The sequence below is a fragment of the Tursiops truncatus genome, chromosome 4, assembly GCF_011762595.2.
Source record: "Tursiops truncatus isolate mTurTru1 chromosome 4, mTurTru1.mat.Y, whole genome shotgun sequence".
Lineage (NCBI taxonomy): Eukaryota > Metazoa > Chordata > Mammalia > Artiodactyla > Delphinidae > Tursiops > Tursiops truncatus.
In genome coordinates, this window is record NC_047037.1 from 103,497,623 (window position 1) to 103,521,357 (window position 23,735).

The window sequence follows — 23,735 nt, forward strand, 5'->3', positions numbered from 1 at the left end:
CCCTTTATCATTATATAATGCCCTTCTTTGTTGTTCTTTATGGCCTTTGTTTTAAGGTCTATTTTGCCTGATATGAGTATTGCTACCCCTGATTTTTTGTCATTTCAATTTGCATGAAATATCTTTTTCTATCCCCTTACTTTCAGTCTGCCAATGCAGGAGGTTTCATCAATATATAATGCAGATACACAGTGCACAGTAGCGGGGGGAGAGGAGGCCAAAGGGCAGAGAAAAATATTTGTTTAAACTTTTCTTGTCTTGCCACAAAATACGAATTTTATTTCACAATTTTCCCCTTTTGATCATTAATTGTTCGATAGAAAGCAGTAGGTGATCAAATGTCTGGTCCCTCAATGCCATGGCCTGCTCTGGGATCCATCATGTCCCTCCATGCTGGTCCTAATAGCCCAGTTCTCTCCTTTTGGGGGAATTATATTAGCAGAATGTTGAACAAGGAGTGACATGCAACTCTAGGTTGTCCAATAAGACTTAAGCCAATTTCCCTTGTATGTGCATTGTACATGTCCATTATTTTATAGAGAACTATAGATATGATCTAGTTTCAAGTTGTTTAGACATCATTATCTTAGTACGAATAGAGACACACAGTGTAAACGGGAAGAAATTATCACCTTATAAGTTCCACAAACTGTAATTTAAATTGGTAGTAGGAGCAACTATATCATTAGCAAAGATTTAAGCCATATTCCTCCTGAACCAAACCATTTTCCTAGTATTTCCCCTATCTGGGAAGAGGGTTGTTTGAAGCAGAAATTTGCCACTTCTTGTGTCATAAGATGAATTAACAAATATTGTGGCCAAATGGTCATACCATTGGAAAACTGATAGAAACCAATTACCAATTGTGCTCAAAAACCAATTGTCCTCAATTACAGATTGACATCACAGATTGACAGGGGCTCTTTCCAAGGCTACCCATAGATAACTGTGAGCCCAACAGAAACTAATTATGTAGCTTCCTAACCAACCTGGAGAGAACCAAGGTTACAAACTTGTTACAAACATAAATCCATTGGGATTTTTATTAGGAGCTACCCAATATTCAACATGTAATGAAAAGCAGTATTTATGGCCAGACTCAGAATAGGCATCATTCATTAATTGGCCTGGTAAGAGAGTCTCACTTAGTGATATTAGTGGTAGCATTAGCTTGCACAATGCTAGAGTTTCTTTCTTTTAAAATAAAATTTCCAAGGACCATCCAATCAGAGTTTTGGAAAGGAGAATTCCACCAAAGCAACCAGGGAGTACTGGACGTTGGTAATTGGCCACAAACCCAATAATTGGATTAATTTTTAAAACTTGCATATGACTGAGCCAAAGAAATACACTTGATTCACAAGCAAAAGTGTGAGCAGTTGTCAAAGAAATCAGTATACAGGCCTGGTTCAGCATCTTGGGTCAGCTGTCTACTTCAGATGTCATTGTCTTCTTGTCCTCATTGGGTAGTGCCGTTCTTAGTCAAAGTCAGAAAGAGGAATTGCAGTTCATTCAGGAGAGGCCTGATATGGTCCCTTCTGACATGGCTGTAAAGAGTCCTTTATATGACGTCTTTTCTGATATGCATAATCTCCTTGTTTCAGGTCATAGCACATCTGGTCTTCATCCAAAATTAGATTACTGTGATAAATTTTGGAAACAAACTTAGAGTGTCCTTTTAATAACTGAAGTTTATAAGGAGCTCTCTGGGAAGTGAGTGTTAGCTAGTAAATACAGACCTCAATTAAGAAAATTAGAATTTAATTGTCACTGAAACATAATCTTTTTATCTCTAAAATTACCCTCATACTACCAAATATCATTAACTGACCACATAGACTCTTTTAAATTAGCTGTGTTGGAACTTTTCATAAAGAATCTCAGATTGAGCTTTTAAAAAACCCTCAAGGCCAAGAAAGCCATGCAAAGGCTGTGTCAACGATTCTGCCTGTGATATCCTATAAGTTTGGGTGATAGATTTGGACAAATTCTTCTCCTCTCAAGGTCCCCAAAATATCTTGAGATTCCTGCACCAGTTTGGAGGTGGCCTTCTTTATATACCTGAGAAAGCTGCTGGGAACCTAAAGTTTACAAACTCTGGAGAGATCAGGTAGAGAGAAAAGAAAAATGTTTCATTTCTACTTACAGAGGTGTAATTTAAAGGTTTTCTTATATCTAGAAAATACAGATTAAAATCAGTAATATTTCAGACAAAAACCAAAAATTATAACCGTACTCATAAGTTTGCTCAGTCTTATGTAAATAACCATTAATCTTAATCTTATGTTAACAGTTTTATGAAGCCATCAGGTTTTCCACTAGAGTTCTTTTATTTCTTACCCAGTTCACTGGTATAATATGAAAGTTATCAGAAATCTGTACTTGTCAAAAATTCTTTTCTATGAATCTTCTTGAAGATGAAGCATTTTGCAAAAGTGTTGGAGTAGAATAATAGCTGTCTTTGAATGACAAAAGACTTTAAGATACAAGGTTAAAGAACTGATTACAATGCAACTGACAAAGAAACTTGGTTACTGCTGTGACATGAAACAGTTTTTAAGATAATTACTAAAATTATGACTGATATCATTTACCAGGACATACCAGAATTTTAGGAGCTCCATGTAATTTCTAGAATATCTACATTAATAATAATGTTTACCCATACAATACAACTTAAGAAGTTTCATCACCAGTTATTTGACAATGCTTCCCATGTAATTTAACATACCAAATAAGTGTAATTAGTTTAATATTCCTCTGTCTTAGATGGCAAGAAAACAAATATTTTGAGGTGTTCCAGGGACCCTTTGGAAAACCTCAGAATTAGCCATGGGTCAGACAAACTTCATTTAGAATTTAATCTTTGGGAAGTCTGCCAAAAATATCAAAAGTTTTAAATCCCTTTGTTAAATAGAATCATAGGTCACTGTGAAACAACACCCATTCATTTAACCAAAGTGACAAAGATTTCAGTGGCAAATACCAATCACTTAAAGGCAAAGAACCTCACACAAAAGAAGAGTTCCAAGAAAACTTTGCTCTCTTAACAGACAGAGAACCAAACTCCAATCTTGCACCAGCCTACTCTTAATAACAAAATCTGTTTACATAATTAAGTTTAATGCAATCTTAACCTATCCTGACCATGTACAAAACAGTTTTCTCAGTGTTCCTTTTCCACAAACCTTCTACAACTTCCTTTATCCATATTATTTTGTCCCTTATTTTCTTTTCCATTCAGAAACAACTAGCTCTAGGACAAAACCACCTTTCTTTCCTTTAACAAAATGCATTTCCATTCCTCATACCTTCTTTGCTGAAAACACACATCCCACTTTCCTTGCATACTGAGATGTTTCACATAAGGAAAATTCTTAACCTTAAAACCTTAATCTCTAGTGAAAACCCAAAAGCAAGTAATTGTAAACTGTTTGTCATACCAGCAATTCCTGATTGGCACTTATGTGAATGTATTTTATAACCTCTAGAAACATACACCTTCTCAGAATTTCTTTCCTCAATGTGGTACAAGACATGTATGTAATATACTCAAACATCTTTAATTTCTCATAAGAAGATGAAAGTAGGTAAACTTAGACCTGGCCAGCAATTAATGTTCCAGTATTTTATCCAAGTTGAAATGACCCAGATAGTGAATGAATTCTCATAATTTAACTTAGTTTCAAGTTACCAAAATCTGGAGATACTGTCCTTAAAGCAAACATTCACAAAACACAATTATTCCTAAAGAGTTTACTTTAAAGCCCTTATCTCATTTACCTATATTTTATTAAAAGTTTCATCATATTATTATTTTTCTTGACAAATTTTGATGACATATTTTGTAACAAGAATATTTGATTTCTAGTAAACCTAGATACAATAAAAGCATTATACTTAATGTTGATGACTCTAAAGACGTCTGTATTAATTAAATCAACAAGCTTAAGCTACCATTAATGCTAGACATTAATTCAGTACTGAATATTTTTCAGATTATGTGAACCTGAAATTCATTCTGGCCAGTTTCTTCTATATTTCTGAGTATTTGAACCCTTATTTCCCTTTAAGCCAATTAAATACAGCTCTTTTACAAATTAATTTTGGCAGTACCATACATCTACAACACACATATATAAACACATACAAACACACAGACATGGACCTCATAGTTCACACTCCAAAAGTTCAGCCATGAATCAGGTACAACAATATAAAACCCATCAGTTATGAAAGAGATTGGATTCAAGTTGTGTTTCTGGTAGATGAAACAAATCAACATCACCTGTCTAGATGGCTAAACCCTTTTAAACTAATATTTATGGAAAAGACACTTAAGATTTCTATTTGTCCTTGACCAGTCAAGATCCAAATTACCTATGCCCTTTCCCAAAATTTGCATTTTAAAAAGATGGTTGAGATAAGCGTTCTTGTTGAAGACCAGGTAGAAATTTTGCATCTGAATTGCATAGGAGGAGAAAGGCAAGTTCCTTCTAGGAAGACTTTGTTCCCTTAAGGTCAGAAAAAAAATTTTTTTTTTCTCAATACTTACAAGCCTCTTAAGATAGATAGGGGAGTTTTGGGGAGTGGTAAAAGGATTGGTGAGCTTTAGGATTATTCCTGGAGTTACAACTCCGGTCCTGTAAAGACTAGATTTGGGGTTTTTTTTGTTAGTTTGTTTTAATTTTATTGAAGTATAATTGATTTACAATGTTGTGTTAATTTCTGCTGTTATAGCAAAGTGACTCAGTTATACATACATGTGTACATATGTATGTATGTATATGTATATATATGTATTCTTTATCATATTCTTTTCCATTATGGTTTACCACAGGATATTGAATATAGTTCCCTGTGCTATACAGTCAGACCTTGTTTTTACCCATCCTATAAATACTAGTTTGCCTCTGCTAATCCCAAGTTTCCAGTCCTTCCCTCCCCCACCCCCCTCCCCCTTGGAAACCACAAGTCTGTTCTATATGTCTGTGAGTTTGTTTCTGTTTCATAGATATGTTCACTCGTGTCATATTTTAGATTCCACATATTAGTGATATCATATGGTATTTGTATTTCTCTTTATGACTTACTTCGCTTACTATGATAACCTCTATGTCCATCCGTATTACTGCAAATGGCATTATTTCATTCTTTTTTATGAGTCAGTAATATTCTATTGTATATATATACCACATCTTCTTTATCCATTCATCTATTGATGGACATTTAGGTTGTTTCCATGTCTTGGCTATTGTAAATAGTGCTGCTATGAACATAAGGGTGAATGTATCTTTTCGAATTATAGTTTTGTCTGGGTATATGCCCAGGAGTTGGATTGCTGGGTCATATTGCAACTCTATTTTTAGTTTTTTAAGGAAACTCTATACTGTTTTCCACAGTGGCTGCCCCAATTTACATTCCCACCAACAGTGTAGAAGGGTTCCCTTTTCTCCACACCTTCTCCAGCATTTATTGTTTGTAGAGTTTTTGATGATGGCCATCTGAGTGGTGTGAGGTGGTACCTCATTGTAGAAATGTCTATTTAGGTCTTCTGCCCATTTTTCAAGTGTTTTTTTTTGTTTTTTAGTTATTGAGTTGTATGAGCTGTTTGTAATATTTTGGAAATTAAGCCCTTGTCGGTCACATCATTTGCAAATATCTTCTCCCAGTCCATAGGTTGTCTTCTCATTTTGTTTAAGGTTTCCTTTGCTGTACAGAAGCTTGTAAGTTTGATTAAGTGCCATTTGTTTATTTTGCTTTTATTTCTATTGCTTTGGGAGATTGACCTAACAAATCATTGGTACTATTTATATCAGAGAATATTTGCCTATGTTCTCTTCTATGAGTTTTATGGTGTCATGTCTTATATTTAAGTCATTGAGCCATTTTGAGCTTATTTCTGTGTATGGTGTGAGTATGTGGTCTAATTTCATTGACTTACATATGGCTGTCCAGCTTTTCCAATACCACTTGCTGAAGAGATTGTCTTTTCCGCATTGTATATTCTTGCCTCCTTTGTTGAAGATTAATTGTCCATAAGTGTGTGGGCTTATTTGGGGTCTCTCTCTTCTGTTCCATTGATCCATATGTCTGTTTTTGTGCAATACCATGTTGTTTTTATTATTGTAGCTTTGTAATATTGTCTGAAGTCTGAGAGGGTTATGCCTCCTATTTTGTTCTTTTTCCTCAGGATTGCTTTGGCAGTTCTGGGTCTTTTATAGTTCATATAAATTTTAGGATTATTTGTTCTAGTTCTGTGAAAAATGTCATGGGTAATTTGATAGGGATTACATAAAACCTGCAGATTGCTTTGAGTAGTATGGCCATTTTAACAATATTAATTCTTCCAATCCAAGAATATGGGATATCTTTCCATTTCTTAGAATCACCTTCAGCTTCCTTTATTAATCTCAGCATATAAGTCTTTCACCTTCTTCGTGAGGTTTTTTTCTAAGTATTAAATTTTTTTTTTTGCTGTGATTTTAAAAGGGATTGTTTGTTTACATTCCCTGATATTTCATTGTTAGTGTAAAGAAACACAACCAATTTCTGTGTTAATCTTGTAGCCTGATACCTTGCTGAATTCGTTTATCAGTTTTAGTAGTTTTTGTGTGAAATCTTTAGAGTTTTCTCTATATAGTGTCATGTCATCTGCCTATAATGACAGTTTTACCTCTTCCCTTACCAATTTGAACATCTTTTATTTCTTTTTCTTGTCTGATTGCTGTGCATGGGACTTCCAATACTATGTTGAAGAGAAATGGTGAGAGTGGACATCCTTGTCTTGTTCCAGATTTTAGTAGGAAGGCTTTCAGTTTTTCAACATTGAGTATTATACTGGTTGTGGGTTTGTCATAAATAGTTTTTATTATTTTGACATATGTTCCCTCTATACCCAATTTTGTAAGAGTTTTTATCATGATTGAATGTTGAATTTTTTTTTAAGGCATGTTTGAATATTTATTTGGTTGCACTGGGTCTTAGTTGTGGCAGGAGGGCTCCTTAGTTGTGGCACATGGACTCCTTAGTTGTGGCATGTGAACTCTTAGTTGTGGCATGCATGTGGAATCTAGTTCCCTGACTAGGGATCAAACCCAGGCCTCCTGCATTGGGAGCTTGGAGTCTTATCCACTGCACCACCAGGGAAGTCCCTGGATGTTGAATTTTATCGAATGCTTTTCCTGCATCTTTTTGAGATAATCATGCTTTTTTTCTTTTGTTGATGTGGTGCATCACATTGATTGATTTATAGAACAAGAAGAGTTGTTTTTTTTCCTCGAAGAATCAGGTGGCCATCTCAATGATATCAAAGGACTGACATATCCATTCACCTGAGTTGGAATGTTTTATTTTTCCTCATTTAGCTTAGGGGAGAGCCCCCACCCCCACCTACGCCACAAAAGAAAAAAAATTCTTATCAGGCTGAATATCAGCTATGGTCAGTTTAATCAGATCTGTGACCACCCATTTTGGTAATTCATTTTCAAACACTTTTGAAGATTCTCCCTGGGTTTAAGACATTCTTTAACTGTGGCCCTCAGATCAGCCTTTGATCTGAAGGGGCTTCCCTTACAGCCTCATATGGTCCCATTTCTAAAGGTAACCATTTAATAATGTCTTCAGAGTGGAAAGGCAATTGGACAGAATATTACTAGAATGAGTACTCAAATAAAGAAGGATAGAGGGGAGCAGCAGTTAAAGTTTTAAGTACCTTTTATATCATTAATCGTTCATTATAGACTTCTACAACAAATCTTTCAATGAGGCTATTTTGGAATTTTGAAGCCTTTGGGGGCTTTCACATACCTGTTAGGTACCATAGTTTAAGATGAGAGTGTTATTGAACTCAGGTTGGGCTGCTCACCACTCAAAAGCCTGTACTCCAGAGATAAGTGTTGGTTGGAAAGGAAAGGTTGTTTTATTCAGGAGCCAGCAACCTGGGGAGAAGGCGAACCCATGTCCAAAAACAAACTCTGAAGATTAGGCTTGACCATGAAAGTTTTTAAAGGGAGAAAGGGAAGTTAATCATTTGGGGAAGGAGTCAGAATCTTCATTATCTTCCACTCTGTGCAGACTTTCTTCTGATTGGTTGGTGATGGGATAACAGGGTGGTGTTCCAGGAATCCTGTGCTCAGCTTGAAGTTACCATCCTCCATCTGGGTGGGAGCCTTAGTTCCTGCAGAAGAACTCAAAGATATTGTTATGTATATCTCTTGAGGAGGAACCGGAATGTTGCTTTATCGCTGCAGTATTGTTTCTTGACTGTTCTTCCTTTGTTTCTGCATTCCCTCCCTTCCCTGATAAGCAACTTATTGAATCTGCTCTTTGGAACTCAGGGAAAGTCAGTGAGGCTGAGTGAAGCCTATTTCCTACAAACAAGAAACAGGGGATATGGAAAGGATTTGTACCTGGGAGGGCTCCACAGGGTCCTGCTCAGTTTCAAGAGCTCTCTAGAATTTTAACAATTTAGATGTTGCACCAATTCAAAGGATCCATGGAGCTAGCCATACAAATATTTCTCCCTGCTAATCTAATTTTAGAAAAAAGAAAGACATTTACCACTGTTGTTTCCAGTAGACCCTAAAGGCACAGATCCAGAAAACTGCTGGTTTTAACTGCACTCTCAAAAACTTTTTAGAGTGTCAAAAGAACCCCAAGTTGACCATTTCAGGGCCCGATTTCCTTTAGTTTCCAATTAAGTACTTGCAAACGTACAGAAACCCAGCCGATATTCCCATAGGTGACTGTTTGCATGGGAGCTGTTTGGACTTTGAGGCAAAGTTTCCCAGTATTAATTTCATAGTCTAATTCAGATATGAGATACGATCTGAACAACTTTCTGAGGACAGTGTGATCAAGAGATCAAGAAGGAATGTTGTCTTTTTGATGCTAGGAGAATGTTGCTCTTTGTGGTTGAGCAGGTATTTCTCCCGATGGGGGAGGTTTGGTTGATGCATAATGCAGATGCTCAATGCACAGTAGAGGAGAGGGAGGAGGCCAAAGGGCAGAGAAAAATTTTTACATTTAAATTCTTCTTGTCTTGCCATAAATTATGAATTTTATTTCACAGCCAGCACCTGCACACTTTTCACGAGTGGAGTCTAGGGTTCTCCAGCCTTTCTATCTGTCCCAGTGGTTGTCCCAGCAGCCAAGGGCAATTGTCTCCTTTGTGTAGAGCCCCACGACTGGGATGCCCAGTCTGTGGCTCAATCTGTTTGCTCCCCGGGATGAGGGTCTGACCATGAAGACCTTTTCTTCCTTTCAGATTCCTTTCAGGGGCAGAGGTCCCAACCCTATGCCTCTTTTCTGTCCTACCCAGTATGTGGAGATCTTTCTTACAGCTTCGGTTGTATAGGAGTTCTGCCAGTTTCCAGTTAGTTTTCCATGAGAATTGTTCTGCACGTGGATGTATTTTTGATCTGTTTGTTGGGGAATGTAAGCTGCACATTCTCCTACTCCGCCATCTTGATCTGAACCCCCAAAATAGGTTCTTTTTAAAGTTTTTTCACTCCAGTACTGAAAATATTTCAAAGTAGCCTTATTTGAGTAGAAAGTAAAAGAAGACAGTGAAATGATCTCTGACAAATTGCCAGAATATGGGGGTTATGAAAGGACAGAAAATAAGAGCATTGAATCATTGCTTAAAAAAAAAAAAATGCAGGTAATGATTTCAGTTAAATTGTTGGTGAGAAAAGGTGATTACTGCTTTTTTTTTTTTTAAAGTATATAAAGTCAGGTCAGTATAAGCCTTTAGTGTACAACTAGTTGAATCTCTGTTAAGAATGATGTATAAGGGACTTCCCTTGCAGCCCAGTGGTTAAGACTCTGCACTTCCAATGCCAGGGGCGCGGGTTCGATACCTGGTTGGGGAACTAAGATCCCACATGCCGCACAGTGCAGCCAAAAAAATTAAAAAAAAAAAAAAGAATGATATATAAGCAATCTTATCTTTTCCCACAATTCTATTCTATATTACCATGTTCAAATGAAAGAGGAAGCTTGTCACTGCTGTGGTATTGTAAGAATAGGCATGTGATGCACAAAACCTCTTGTTTTTATGATCCACATATAAAATTATTTTTTAGTCATATACTTTCTCTCACTATAATCTTACCTTGAATCACCAAAAGAAAAAACTACCTGCAGATGATGTTAAATGGGTTCCCAATCTGTCTTTTGCATTCAGCTCAGGAAAGAATTCTTTCATGTTATATTGCAGTATTTGGATGTGGTTTTAAAGAAGTACTCTAATATACTATGGAATATTTCTACATTAAGCCAGGAAAATGAGATGGGGGTTAGGTGGGGATAAAGCTTTGTACAACTAAGCCATTTGCACAAGAGTTGTATAATCTTAAAATAATCTGATCTCTTTGCCATTACAATTCACATTATGGACTTGAGGGATGTCTCTTCAAGACAGTAGGTCGACTGATTGATATGCCACATGAGCAAGGCACCTAAAATCAATGAAAAGCCCTTTACTGACATTAACAGTGTTTCAAAGAAATACTTTTAATCTCTGTTCTGATCTCAAACCTCATGTGAACACCTTTCCTCTAAAAAGGCAGTATCGAGGAAAAAGTTTTGTTTCACCTCCTGCCCAGTTTTTCATGCAGTGTTATAAAAGTAAATGGTGTAGACTTAAGAGATAAAATTTAGTATTTTCTTTCCCCTTCAGCACTGGATTAACATCTTGACAGTTTACTGTTGATAATTAACTGTTCTTTTAAGAAGGGGATGAGTTGTTTGGCTTTTTTGCATAACACTTTCATTTACCTAACCACCACCTTCATTGCTACCCAAATAGCTGGTGTTCTATCATTAAAGATCATGATACATCCTTTCTAGTCTTCACCAAAATTTATTTTCCAGTGTAATCTTGTTTTCTATATTCACAAGTTTTCAGGGGTGAATAGGACAAGTTGTTAAGGACTTCTCCCTTAATATATGTTAACACAAACACCAAATAATGATCCAGACACTGCACATCAGTGGTTCTGTCTGCAAAATAAAACATCCTCTAGAACACATATGAAAAGAACTACTCTTCCATGTCACTGAATTATGAAATTTTCTGATAGGATTTTTCCAGTAGCTTTTTTGTTCTCTGATAATATTTGTTATTAATGGTGAGACTTTTTTATAACCTCTCAACCAGTTTTTTATCCTTCTTATTATTACCTTCTGTTATAGATTTGATATTTGAATTGAGTCTACAAGTTCAGACCCACATGTAATGGATTGCTTCATGGTTGTTAGAGGCTAGTGTTATTATTATATTATTATATATATAAAAATCTATGTAATTTCTGAGGATTACATCTGATGGCAGGAAACAAAGGACAGATGGACATAATCATTAAGGGATGCTAAAATGTGCCTTACTGTCCAAGTGATTGAGCTAAGATGGGAGACAGGCAGGGACTCCAGTCATTAAAGTGAGGTGGCTTCACACCACCGGGTGCTGAGTGAGCCCTGTGAGCCAGGTGCCTGGGACAGAAACTGGCAACAGTATCTTACACTTGGCTTTAAGGAATGCAACTCAGGATGATGCCTCGATAATTTTGGACTATTCTCCCATCTTGCATAAAAAATTTTAAACTGAGATGTATTATTTTATAATTATCCAGAAAATATAAAATTACCTAAGTTCATTTATGAGAGAAATCAATGTGCTTTAAAAAGGATGTGAAAACTTTGGCGACATGCAAATATTTGATAGGCTGTGTGCTGTTGACCACAAATATTTGATAGGTTGTGTGCTATTGACCAGTGGTAAATGGATTGCAGTCCAAAAAAAATTTTGGATGTTTATCATTGTCCTTCCTTATATGGTTCAGTTGATGTTTTGAAGACATCACACTCACAGAATCTCCTGCACAGAATATACAGATTTTTAACTCTGCATTCACACTGAAGTTCCTTCCACTATTTACATTATGGAATTTTTATGAATGGTGGTATTTGTACTATTTTATCATTTTTCAGTAAGTCGTTTATGTGAATTGGGAATAAAGGAGTATCAATTGTAAAATGCAAGTTTAATAAACATGAAAATTAATAGGAAAGTACATTAGTGAAGATGAACACCTTGTTGACTTCATGTTGGCTAGAGTAAATTGACCAACACAGTCCTTGTTGTATACATATGTACCTAATGAATGTACATTATGAACAGAACACCGTTTTAAAAAGTGAGACTTTATGAAAATCATCTTACATTTAAAATTTGCAAAATATGTGAATTATGTGCAAAAAATACATGTAAAAAAAATGTTTCAGTACATTTTTTTCCTTCTGAACTGTGAAACTGTTTACTAGGGTCTCCATTCTTTTAGCAGCATTGCTCTGATCTGAAGGTTAGGATTTTACCTACAATTTAGATTAAGCACCAAAAGATGACAATAGTTAAAGTAGTAAGAGAGAGATCTCAATGAGAGATCACAGAGAAGCACTTTCTAATAAAATAAATTCTTTATTAAACAGTAAAATTACTTTATACAAGTTAAAGTGAGGAAAAACATAAACTAGAAGAAACAATAAGCTACTTTATGTACCGACTGTCTTCTGTTAAAATACCTGGTACATAGTAAGTGCCCAATAAATGTTTACCAAATTCAAAGAACATTTAAGAGAAAACACTGATATGTTATTTAAAATCAACTTGTTTCCTCAGTCTAAAACTCTTGCTCTAGTATAAGGCTGCTCTTAGAATTAAAATAATGGCTTATTCTACATTTCTCTTAATTTCTAGGAGTCTACTGGTCAATGATTTTGATTGTTCTATTATTAGTTCCAGCATTAAAGGACCTGGCATGCTAAAATTTTCTATTGTTATCTAGTTTCTGCATTCTAAACTCATTTTATCATAAAGCTGTACTTCTCTAATCAATGCAGTCAGTACAGCAAAACCTCCTATCTGCTCAACAAATGTTTTTCCATTATACTTCCTAGAATAACTTTCAGTGATTTTTTTTTTTTTTTGCGGTACGCGGGCCTCTCACTGTTGTGGCCTCTCCCGTCGCGGAGCATAGACTCCGGACGTGCAGGATCAGCGGCCATGGCTCACGGGTCCAGCCGCTCCGCGGCATGTGGGATCTTCCCGCACCGGGGCACGAACCCGTGTCCCCTGTATCGGCAGGCGGACTCTCAACCACTGCGCCACCAGGGAAGCCCCACTTTCAGTGATCTTAAGAGCAGTATCCATCCAGGGCCATGCTTCCTACAGAAAAATCCTACCCCAAGTCTGCCACTTGTCTCCAATGTCACTCTTAAATATTTGCCAACTCCTACTACTCAATCTCTTGGAGTCATCTATATTTGATTATTTTATTAACATCTTTATTTTTACTAGGGATTGCTGTCAGTCTATAATTTGGCCTTCTGTCAACCACTTTACACTCTTCTTGACTAAAACATGGACATATATTTTAACCATATGCAACAAAGCAAAAAAGTTGTACAGAACATCAATTTTTCAAACAACTTAAGCATTTCTAGTGATTAGAAAGTAGGACAGTATTTTAAAGGCTTCATACTTTTCCCTTTTCTATTCTAGATATGATCTGTAATTTTTTAATCTTTTTATTTCCTCTGTAAATAGAAACATACTATACACATATCCTTAAAAATGATTGAAAAACACATTTTTCATTCTTTGTTTTTTCAATGAGCATGATTTATGAGGAAGCAAAATAATAAAAGAATTTCCTTAATAATGAACTACAAATTCATTTGAAAGTAATATTCTTAAGTTGCTGAGAAGGCATACAATCACAAAATCGTGTAACCTGTAACAAAATTGTTCCAGATCTTAGAAATCATCTAACTGGTTCATTTTTACATGTGAGGAGATGAGGAATCGAGTTTAAATTCTTTCAAAATAAGGGAGTAACAAAAGTCAGACTGAAAATAAAGTGCAAGAAAAAATAGGCTTTTATAACTCACAGTAAACATCATACTCAATTTTAATATTACTTTACTGAAAGACTACAGGAAAGGTTCAAACTAGAAAAAGTAAAGCTGAAAGGATTTAGTGCACTCTGACACAGTTCTGAAATTATTTTCCTTCCAACTCTAGCAAAGGGCCTAATGTAGCTCTCACTTTAAGATATCTAAACCCAGAGACTGAGATTTGAATTCAACATGAGAAGTTGAGGTAAATCAACTTATTGATGTATTATTTTATCTTATATTTGATTCAGTGACTTACAGATTGTAGATGCTCAATAAATATATGCATATAAACTTGAAGAGAACCCAGATCCATAAGTCTTATTTCCCAGCATTACAGCTGGGCTGTGTACCTTCAAACTGGCTATATACAAAGGTTATAAATAGGGTTGGGGAGGAGCGGGGGAGGGAGCTGATCACAAATATAGACCCTTCAGAAGAAATGTTCGTATTTTTAAAATCTTTCATTAGAATTAGCAGTATGCAAACATTACCAAATAGACATCTCCTTAGGATAAAGTTTTGTAAAGATCTTAAGAACATTAATGTTTTTTTCACATTTTTATCACTTTCTCCAAAGCATGTTCATTGAACTTGTCTTGTCCAAATAAAATGAATTCTGCATTCATGTTTCACTTGACAGTACTGCAGTAGGTTTTGCCTTAATAGCTAACATCTATTGAAAAACAAAATACAAACAACTATCATAAACTGACAGACTTTCTAGAGATTATTCTTTCGTTCGTAAAATTTAGTCCTCTAGCTTAAGGACTCTGGCAAGGGCACAAAAGTTTCTAAAAATAATTTTAATTTTTAACACAGTAGAGTAGTAGTCTGGGGGAAATAAAATTATTACGGCAGGATTTGAATATGGAGCAGAAGGATCCCTGTTAGGACTCACAGATGTGCTTCAGGGAAGTCCAAGAACTCAATGAAATATGCAAAAATTGTAATACTATATGCAAACATATTTTTTCTAGAAAGAATATAGCTCTCTTTTTCAAAAGGTCAATGACTATCCCCTGCAACCCAAAAAAACAGTGAAAAGGGCATCTAAATTTGTGAAAATAGATGGTGAGAAAAACATCAAGGTATGGTTCACTCATTTTTATGACCTTTTAAGCCACAAGAGCCATTTTGTTAAAACACAATGTTTCTGATTATCTCATTTAGTTAAACCATTATTCTTTAAATCCTTTTCTGGGGTGCTATTACAATTTCTTACTGGGACTAAGTAGCCTTCCTTTAGCATAAAAATGTTGCCTTTCTGAAAACTCAAGAATGTTTTCCTGTTTGCCATTTTCAAGTTGATTTAATAAATTAGATACGGCTTTTTTTCTATTATTTGGTATTTTAGTAAGACACATGAAATACGTTTTTTGGTATTCTGGGTATTAGTAAAACATCCCAATACAACTATTACTTTTAAGTTTTTAACAAAAAAGGATATTGATGTATACTGTTGGCTATAGCAAATCAGCCTCCAGTAAATAAAGATCGGGTGTCCCCTGGTTTGACCACCCAATTACTATGAATTATGTGTGGAGTTAGTTGTATTCTTTACTACTTTACTCCACAAACTTCACAAATACCAGCTGAGTATAATGAAGTACTAGACAAAGCTATAGTCTCTACTATTCCCTAACATAAACAGAGTAGTGAGTGGTAGTAAAAGTAGCGTTCAATCTGCACTGTGCTTTTGGACCTTCTCAAAGGCCTGACCAAGCTTTAAGCTTCATGAGCAAATTTCAGTTCTTCTAGGTCTTCTTTCTCTGAACAGGAAGTATACACTTCCCTTATAATGGTTTCTAGGTATCTTAGGGCCCTCCAGTATATCCTACTCTGACCTTGGGCTTTTGAAAGTCAGTAAATTTTAATGGAAAGTTAAAATTATCCTAAATCTTAGTTTGGGGTCTAAAAGTTTGTGTATTCACGTATTAAAGTCAAACATGATATAACCCCAAAACCACCACTAATGACTAGAGCCAAAGACAAAATCTACATGCAAAAAAGTCTTTTATACAGTATATAAGCTTCTTTTGCTCATTCATTCACCCATTCACTTAGACATTAGGTCCTACTGTGTGCCCAGCGGTGGGGATTCAAAGGAAATAAAATATAGCTCTAATTCTCATTTGGTCTATCGGAAAGATTTCACATTTTTAAGGGTGATTAAAAGAACATGCAGATTACAGCCTTCCTTGAGCATTACACATTCAAAAATTCAGTACTGAACATATCTACAGGTAATTTCTGCCCATCCTGAGCATCTTTGGTATTATTTCTTGATAATAATACTTGACATCAATAGCACAAAGAAAACAGATGGGAATAATTTCAAATTTTATCCTTTACTTTGTATATTTATCGATAACATGCTATAATGATACTTCAAACTTAAAGAAAAAGATAACAGGTTTAAATCGAAACAAAAAACTATTCTTACAGCAGAAAAAGGGATTTCCCTTCTTTATTAAGTTCTTATTTTAGGACATACCAATTTGTACTCCTCGTAAGAGGCATAGGACTAAAAAAAAATAAAGATTAATATTTTCCTCCTGCTTCCAAAATTTTATCAGTTACCCTAGATGGTCATGAGCAGAGTTAAAGTTAAAAAAATTAATATGAACAATACCTCATCACATTTCCCAGTTGAATTTTTTCCAAATGGGATTTTTGTAAATTAAAATTACTAATTAAATTCAGATTCAGCAAGTAGCTGCTGGGTGATGAGGAATTTAAACTTGAAACCAACTGTGTAACCTGGCAACTTAACCTGGTAACTCAAATCTAGTAAAACAAATTAAGAGGTTAAAAAAATCCTAATAATTTTAATTTATGATGTGGGAGTATATCTCAATATATGTTTTTTTTTTTTTTTTGGTCACCTCTTCTAAAATTATTCAAGAGAAAACACAGTAACTCATTTAAATTAGGAACTGGGCAAACCTTTAAAAAAATTTTCAATAGTATGTTTCCTTTATATGCTATTACAATAAATGCTCTATAAAACTGTTAGCCGAAACTTTAGATAAAGAAAAAAGTCTGTTTTGAGAACAGCACTTACCATTGCCCAAAATTGTTCAGAAAGTGTTGCAGATTTTAAGATATTTAGCTTGGACAACAGCAGATAACTCTGAAAAATGTTCCTCAAATATTTTGAAAGGCAAATTAGATTTTTTTCTACCAGCTAAATTACTGGACTTTTTGTATAAGAATGTCATTCAAGTTTTCTAAAATGAGTTTACTCATTTTAGAAAGTGAGCTTACTCATTTACTGAGTTTACAGTAAACATCTCTAAAATTTGTATTTTTTAAGCAATACTGTCATGAGATGCATTTGTAAAATTACCCAGATTTAGACAAAAGTAAATGAGAAAATTAAAAGGGGAAGCCTTGAACACTATTAATTTTTTCCCGCATGACAAGTACAGATATTAGCAGAATATCCACCAAGTAAAATGAAAATATTAACTGGTTTCTAAGGCACACAGTTAGTTACATCTAAAGTGGGATTTATTTGATGAATTGCATGAAGCCTTCAGAACATTTGCTGCAACTCAAGTAGAAAGAGGCAAGTGTTCACATAACATGTTAGTCTGTAGTCAAGAAAGACATTTCAACTAAAATATGTCAATCCCCAAATCTGAAATCACTTAGACATTACTGATGTAGTATTTGGAAGAATTTCTGTATAGAAGATTTTTCAGACTGAAATATAGTACTCAGTGCTTCAAGGGCTAGGTAAAATTAGTTCTCTTTTGTTCAACAGTGCCTCATTTCCACTAGATAAAGTTTGGTCTCCAGTCTCACTATCCAATGTCTGCCTTACACTGAGTCATCCTTCACTGGACCACACAAAGTGTTTACATTATAAAAGGCTTCTAGATCACTTGGTTCAAGTGTAATAGCTGGTTTCATTAATGTTCCAGGAGCAAGGGAACTCTCTCCAATAATTCTCAGGTTGATAAATTTGATTTTCCAAGTATTCTCCACAAAAGGGCAGCGGATGAGTCCAAAAATTTGTTCAAAAATGCCCAAACAAGTGTTCTCTCGGTGGACAGTCCCAGCAACTCCAACCATAACTAGACCATGGGGAGAAGCAGCACATTTCAGTCCATGGGAATCTAGGTTGGGACTGAGAAAAAGATATTCTTCTTTCACTAGTGACAGCAGACGAAGGCTCACAATTTCTGCTCCATGGTAGTCTATCACATTTTGTTCAGATGTGTTGTAATAAAACCTAAGCTTGACATCATGCCAGAAGTGCTGTGGCCCCCATTCATCTTGAGGTGGTCCCAGAAGAGGATTCTGAGAATTAAGAAGTTCAAAGAACCAGTGACAGAATTCTTCACCTAATCGACGAAAATCAACGTTTTCAGCTTTTTTATCTTCTTTCTCCTGTTGATTAATAAAACCAACGTTAATTCTTGTATCTATTTACTATCTTGCCTGTTTCATAGCTAACTTTTAAGGTACTAATTATAGCAGAAAGGAAATGAACTACCTGTGAACTCACTGAACCCATCTTGCACAGTAAATTATTTCTCAAAAAGGGGAGGTCATTTTAGAATTTCTCAGCTTAAATTTCTGAAAATTCCTCTAAGAAATTAAGGTTCAAAGTCTCTTAAAATATCAGCATGAATTAAGAGCCAATAATAAGGATTTACATAAGCATTTTCTCTTGATTGTGGCAGTGATTTCACAGGTGTGTTATTTGTCAAAACTTTCAAACTGTATGCTGTAAATGAATACACTTCACTGTGATATATTTTATATGCAGCAAAGTTTATAATAAACACGTCTTTAAACAGACACTTCTAATATGATTGAAATTGCTTATTTTCTATGATTGCAATTATTTTATATTATTTCTTTCCAAAATGAATACTGCAAAAATACACCTGATAGGCTAGATTTTATTCAACAGTGTATTCCAGAGCACAGTACCTCATCTAGGTGGTGAAAGATCTTGTATTTACCGGGCACATGCTATTACTGAATGTACTGGGCACTGTGTTTGGCACTTAAGTGCTATTTCTGTCTTTCTACACAAGCTTTATGACACAGATATTATCGTTATGCCCGTTTTATAAACAAGGCTCACAAAGGTCCTTACTTGCTCATTTACAGCTAGTATACAGCAGACCCTAATACGAAGTCATATCTATATGAATTTAAAGTCAACATTCTTTTCAGTACATTAAGGAAGGCTTAGCAGTTCCTTTCCTAATGTGAAGGCAAACCTCTCTCACTGTAAAACACCATTAATTCAATGTGGGTATGTAGTTTAAAAACTGCAAGTTACCTAAAGGTTCAATCGATATTTAAATATTCACACAATATTTAAAATGTACAGTGAAGATAAAAAGAAATACGAACAGCCAATGTCAGCTGGAGGAAATTACTAAAACAGGATTTTTTTCCTAGCTAACAAATAAAAAAAAAAAAAAAATTTAAGTTTCTTTCATGAAATGTTTGCAATTTAATACCAAAGAAAGTCTTCAAAATGAGAAAGGGCTTACAACAGCATTCTTCTAAAGTGGAAAAAAGAAATTGGAGAACCAGAGGCTAAATTAAAATTAAATTGATCCTGTAGTCTATCCATTCTCTTTAAAAATCAATAGTCCCCATTTGATAAAGGGATACAAAACATTTTTTCTCACAAATCAATAGAATATTACATATACATTACTAAATATCAAAAACACTTTGTCTCAGGTGCTTTACTGCTCTTTCTTTAGGATGCAAAAAAAAGAAAGTAAAGCTAAAATTATAAAAAAAAAAACACAAAACATTAACCACATCATTCCAGATCTAGGATTATCTAAAGATTTTTACACAGAACTACAGTTCAGGATATGACTATAAGGTCTGTTTTACCTGTTCAAAGAGTCTAATGTCCTCTGTCTTAACTGGCTCTGGCGTTTCCTTCAATTTCAATTGTGACTGCTTTTTCCAGTAATCCTTTGCATGCTGAATAAGATTGTGTTTTTCAGTAGCTGGAGGTATAATAACCCCCTGTGTTGCCAAGTACTTAAATATGATTTCTCGGTGGACTTTTTTACGCCTCAAAAGTTCTTCGACACTTTGACTGTACACTAATATTGCATGAATGGCATCTAAAAGAAAATTATGAAGATTAATAGAAAATCATGAGTCACTTGTAAATTTGTCCAGGGTCAGCAGAAACTCTATCAAATAATATTTATAAACTCTTGTCATGGCATTACTGCTTTTGTATAAGACGGTTATCATTTCTAAAAACCAGGAAGTGGGGGCTTCCCTGGTGGCGCAGTGGTTGAGAATCTGCCTGCCAATGCAGGGGACACGGGTTCGAGCCCTGGTCTGGGAAGATCCCACATGCCGCGGAGCAACTGGGCCCGTGAGCCATAACTACTGAGCCTGCGCGTCTGGAGCCTGTGCTCTGCAACAAGAGAGGCCGCGATAGTGAGAGGCCCACGCACCGTGATGAAGAGTGGCTCCTGCTCGCCACAACTAGAGAAGGCCCTCGCACAGAAATGAAGACCCAACACAGCCAAAAATAAATAAATTTATTAAAAAAAAAAAAAAAAAGGAAGTAGGTTGTCAAGTTTTGGATTTTAAAAAAATTTCTTTAAACTATAAATTTCCCCACCTAAAATTCCTCCTTCCTTTCACTTCTCATACGAGATTGTGAATTTAAGCATTTTCTTTTAAAGAATGGTTGTATTTTAAGAAAAATTTGAATAAGAGAAGAAAAAATTTTAATAAGGTCAATGGAACTAAATTCATTTACAATCCCTAAAATATAGGTAAAATTACAATACTTTTCAATCTCCTCACTCTACAGATAACAAAAGTCAGGGATACATGAAGTATCAACAATCATATTTCTAAGAAGTGGCAGAACCAAGACTCTTAATTTTAAAGAACTTCTATTAAACAACAGACTAAAGATTATTTTTACATATGTGAGGTATACAGAATGGTAATAAAACGAACTCCTATATACACACAACACAGCTTAAGACACAGGAATTACTGGTATCTTTGAGGCCTCATTTTACCTCTCCCTATTTAATGCTATTCCCTCTCTCTCCTCGCTCACCTCACATGTAGCTACTCTCCAAAATTTTATCATTCTCTCGATTTTCTTTCCTTTTTTCTTTTCTTTTTTTTTTTTTGGCCACTCTGCCGGGCTTGCGGGATCTTAGTTCCCTGACCAGGGATCAAACCAGGGCCCCCCAGTAGTGGAAGCTCAGAGTCCTAACCACTGGACCACCAGAGAATTCCCTCGATTTTCTTTAGAGTTGTACAGCATAACTATGTATCCCTACAAAATATAGTTTGGTATTTCTTTGAATGTTCTATAAATCTAATCCATCAATATATATAGTCTTCTATAATTAACTTTTAATGTTTCTGAGATTAATCTATGTGGCTAGACACAGCTGTAGTTAATTCATTTTCAGAGCTGTACCATAGGTAATTATAGACTATACCACAAGGTATCTATCCTTTCGTTTATAGACTTTTATTATGTGTATCCAATTACAAATACTATTACTTTGGACATTTCCACACTTGTCTCCCAGCCCAGAGGGGCAAGCAGCATGAGCATCACCTGGAGCTTGTTAGAAATGTGGAATTTCTGGGCCCACTCCAAAACTACTGAATCAGAATCTGCATTTTAACAAGATCACTGAGGGACACATAGGCACATTCAAGTTTGAGAAGCTCAGGTAAGTAACCTTCCATTTAAGGAGATAATATCGAACTTGTTTTCTTTCCAAAGTACTAGTTCTAATTTACACTCCCCCAGTAGTTATCAACGACATACTTCACAAGATCAACAACACTTGACGTTTTTACATTTAGTTTTTGCCAACTTGGTACATATGAAAGGCACCATGTAGTTTTGGTTTTCATTTCATTGCTTTCTAAAGATGTTGAGTATCTTTCAATATGCTTATTATTTTTTCCTCTCTGAGAAATGACTTCAAATCACTTAACATTTTTGTACTGGGTAGTTTCGTTTCTTGTTTGCTTTTGGATCCACCATCAATTAAATTCAGCAATTTTATCTATTACAATTTTAAATTCACATTCACCAAGACTGTTAGAAGGCGATTAGCATGTAAAATATATAAATGCCAAAGAACTACATTAAGTCTAAAATTATTTTCAGTCTAAATTCTTAGAAATTTATTCACTTAGTGTTCCTGGTTCACTTTCAAATGAATGACCTTAAATGGCAGAAATGTTAAAAGCAGAGAAAGACAGTTTTAAAAGGCAGACTCTTTTGTAGATACTTAAGTCATATGCTAATACAGGAGGCGGACATTTTCTCATTTTAAACTAAAATTCAGCAAATTTAAAATATAACTAGCCAGGTAATATACAAAATCATAAATGCTTAAGCTACTCATTACATTACAACCACACTGAATATTTATAATCCATGAAATCTGCTCTACCAAAATGTTTATTTGGCTCTGAAAGTAATGCAGTCCTAGTACACAGAATCATCTCTGAAAAACTTTGGATCCAAAGAGACATGGATTGATCCTATCTGCTCTTTTATCACAGTAGTTATTTTACGCAGCACACTGATAAAAAGTGTTTATGATAGATATCCTCCCCCAAGCTTGAAGAAAATGAGCAGCGGCTGACACTCCTCAGCTGATCGAAACTGAAAATGGAAAACACCCTGACTCCCTGGAAATCTTCAAAAAACAAACAAACAAAATCACTATTCACGTACTCTGCATCTTCGAAACAAGCAGCATTTGCCCACAACGTATAATGAATAAAACCTGGAAGCAGCGCCATTTTCAGCGTGCATCTGAAGCAACAGAGCAGCTATAGGGGCCGAGATTCCCGAGGGTTCCGCACAAGCGCAATCCCGGACGGGCTGGGAAGGAGGCCTACCACGGCCTCCACTCACACGCTCCCGCCAGCTGGGGGCCGGGTGAGGTCTGGGGAGGGACGGCCGCCCTTGGGGAGAAGGGTCTACCTTTACCTTGGCGGTCCTCCGGCTGCACCTGGCGGTTGGTGATGGTGTCGCATAGGGCCATGATCTCGTCGTTGTCCAACAGACCGAGCAGGCTACGACAGCCCTCCATCTCTGAGTAGCTGAGCCCCGACATCTCTACCCCCAGAAAGCGCGGAGAGGACGCCAATAACTTCGCCCCCTTAGGCCCACTGGGCCGGCGCCGTGGCAACAGGTACCGGAAATGCTCTTCCCGTTGTTCGCAGCCAAAAGGCCTCGGGTATTCCAGAGCCGTGGGCGCGTAAGTGATCGTTAATGAGGGCACTAAGGGAACGCGGTGCTCCGACCGGTGGTTCCGGGCTCTCGGGGACTGAGTGGAGTCCCACGGGTCTCACTTTAGGGAAACTCCGCATTTACACCGGGAACATCGACCTTCCACAAGGGAAAACGAAACCTAAACTCCTCAGGAGTCCCTTCTCCAAAAGAACGCCTGGGAAGCTGCGCAGGGCAGGTGCGCGGAAAGCCGGCAGCGGCCCCAGCGCAAGACAAGCTCCCGTGATGCCGCGGGGCCGGCCAATGGAGGCGTCTCCTCCCCACCTTTGGGCCGGGACCCCGGGAGCGCTCGAAAGTTCTCTGCGGCCACTTCTGCGTTGGGAGCATCTGTAGTTTGATATTCTTAAATTACGTAGTTCTGTGTTAAAACAATTTGGTTTTGTTTAACATTACACTTGGAAAAGTTAAGGGGAAAAAAATCACCTATCCTGCCACGCCTGCCCGCCTTGCAGCTGACTTAAATTCCCCA

The 23,735-nt window shown here is 36.1% G+C and overlaps 1 protein-coding gene across 2 annotated transcripts; it reads right to left on the bottom strand.

The window, feature by feature from the left end:
• Positions 1-12,461: 12,461 nt before the first annotated feature.
• Positions 12,462-23,450, bottom strand: C4H3orf38 (chromosome 4 C3orf38 homolog). 2 transcript variants are annotated; one of them, XM_033855938.2, is made up of 3 exons: positions 22,964-23,450; positions 19,843-20,081; positions 12,462-18,360 (listed from the first exon to the last, which is right to left on the bottom strand). In XM_033855938.2, the coding sequence occupies exons 1-3, from the start codon at positions 23,088-23,090 to the stop codon at positions 17,788-17,790; spliced, it is 939 nt and encodes a 312-aa protein (XP_033711829.1). In that variant the 5' UTR covers positions 23,091-23,450; the 3' UTR covers positions 12,462-17,787. The 2 variants fall into 2 exon arrangements, with proteins under 2 accessions (XP_033711829.1, XP_033711830.1); XM_033855939.2 differs by lacking the exon at positions 22,964-23,450 and adding an exon at positions 22,706-22,919.
• Positions 23,451-23,735: the final 285 nt, after the last annotated feature.

Bases quoted from the DNA above. Each gene is read 5' to 3' on its own strand.
- C4H3orf38 (XM_033855938.2), bottom strand. From the start codon at position 23,090: ATGTCGGGGCTCAGCTACTCAGAGATGGAGGGCTGTCGTAGCCTGCTC. The intron at 20,082-22,963 runs GTAAAGGTAGAC...ATTTTCTTTTAG, and splicing joins GCAGCCGGAGGACCGCCAAG to ATGCCATTCATGCAATATTA. The intron at 18,361-19,842 runs GTAAAACAGACC...ATTAATCAACAG, and splicing joins ACATTAGACTCTTTGAACAG to GAGAAAGAAGATAAAAAAGC.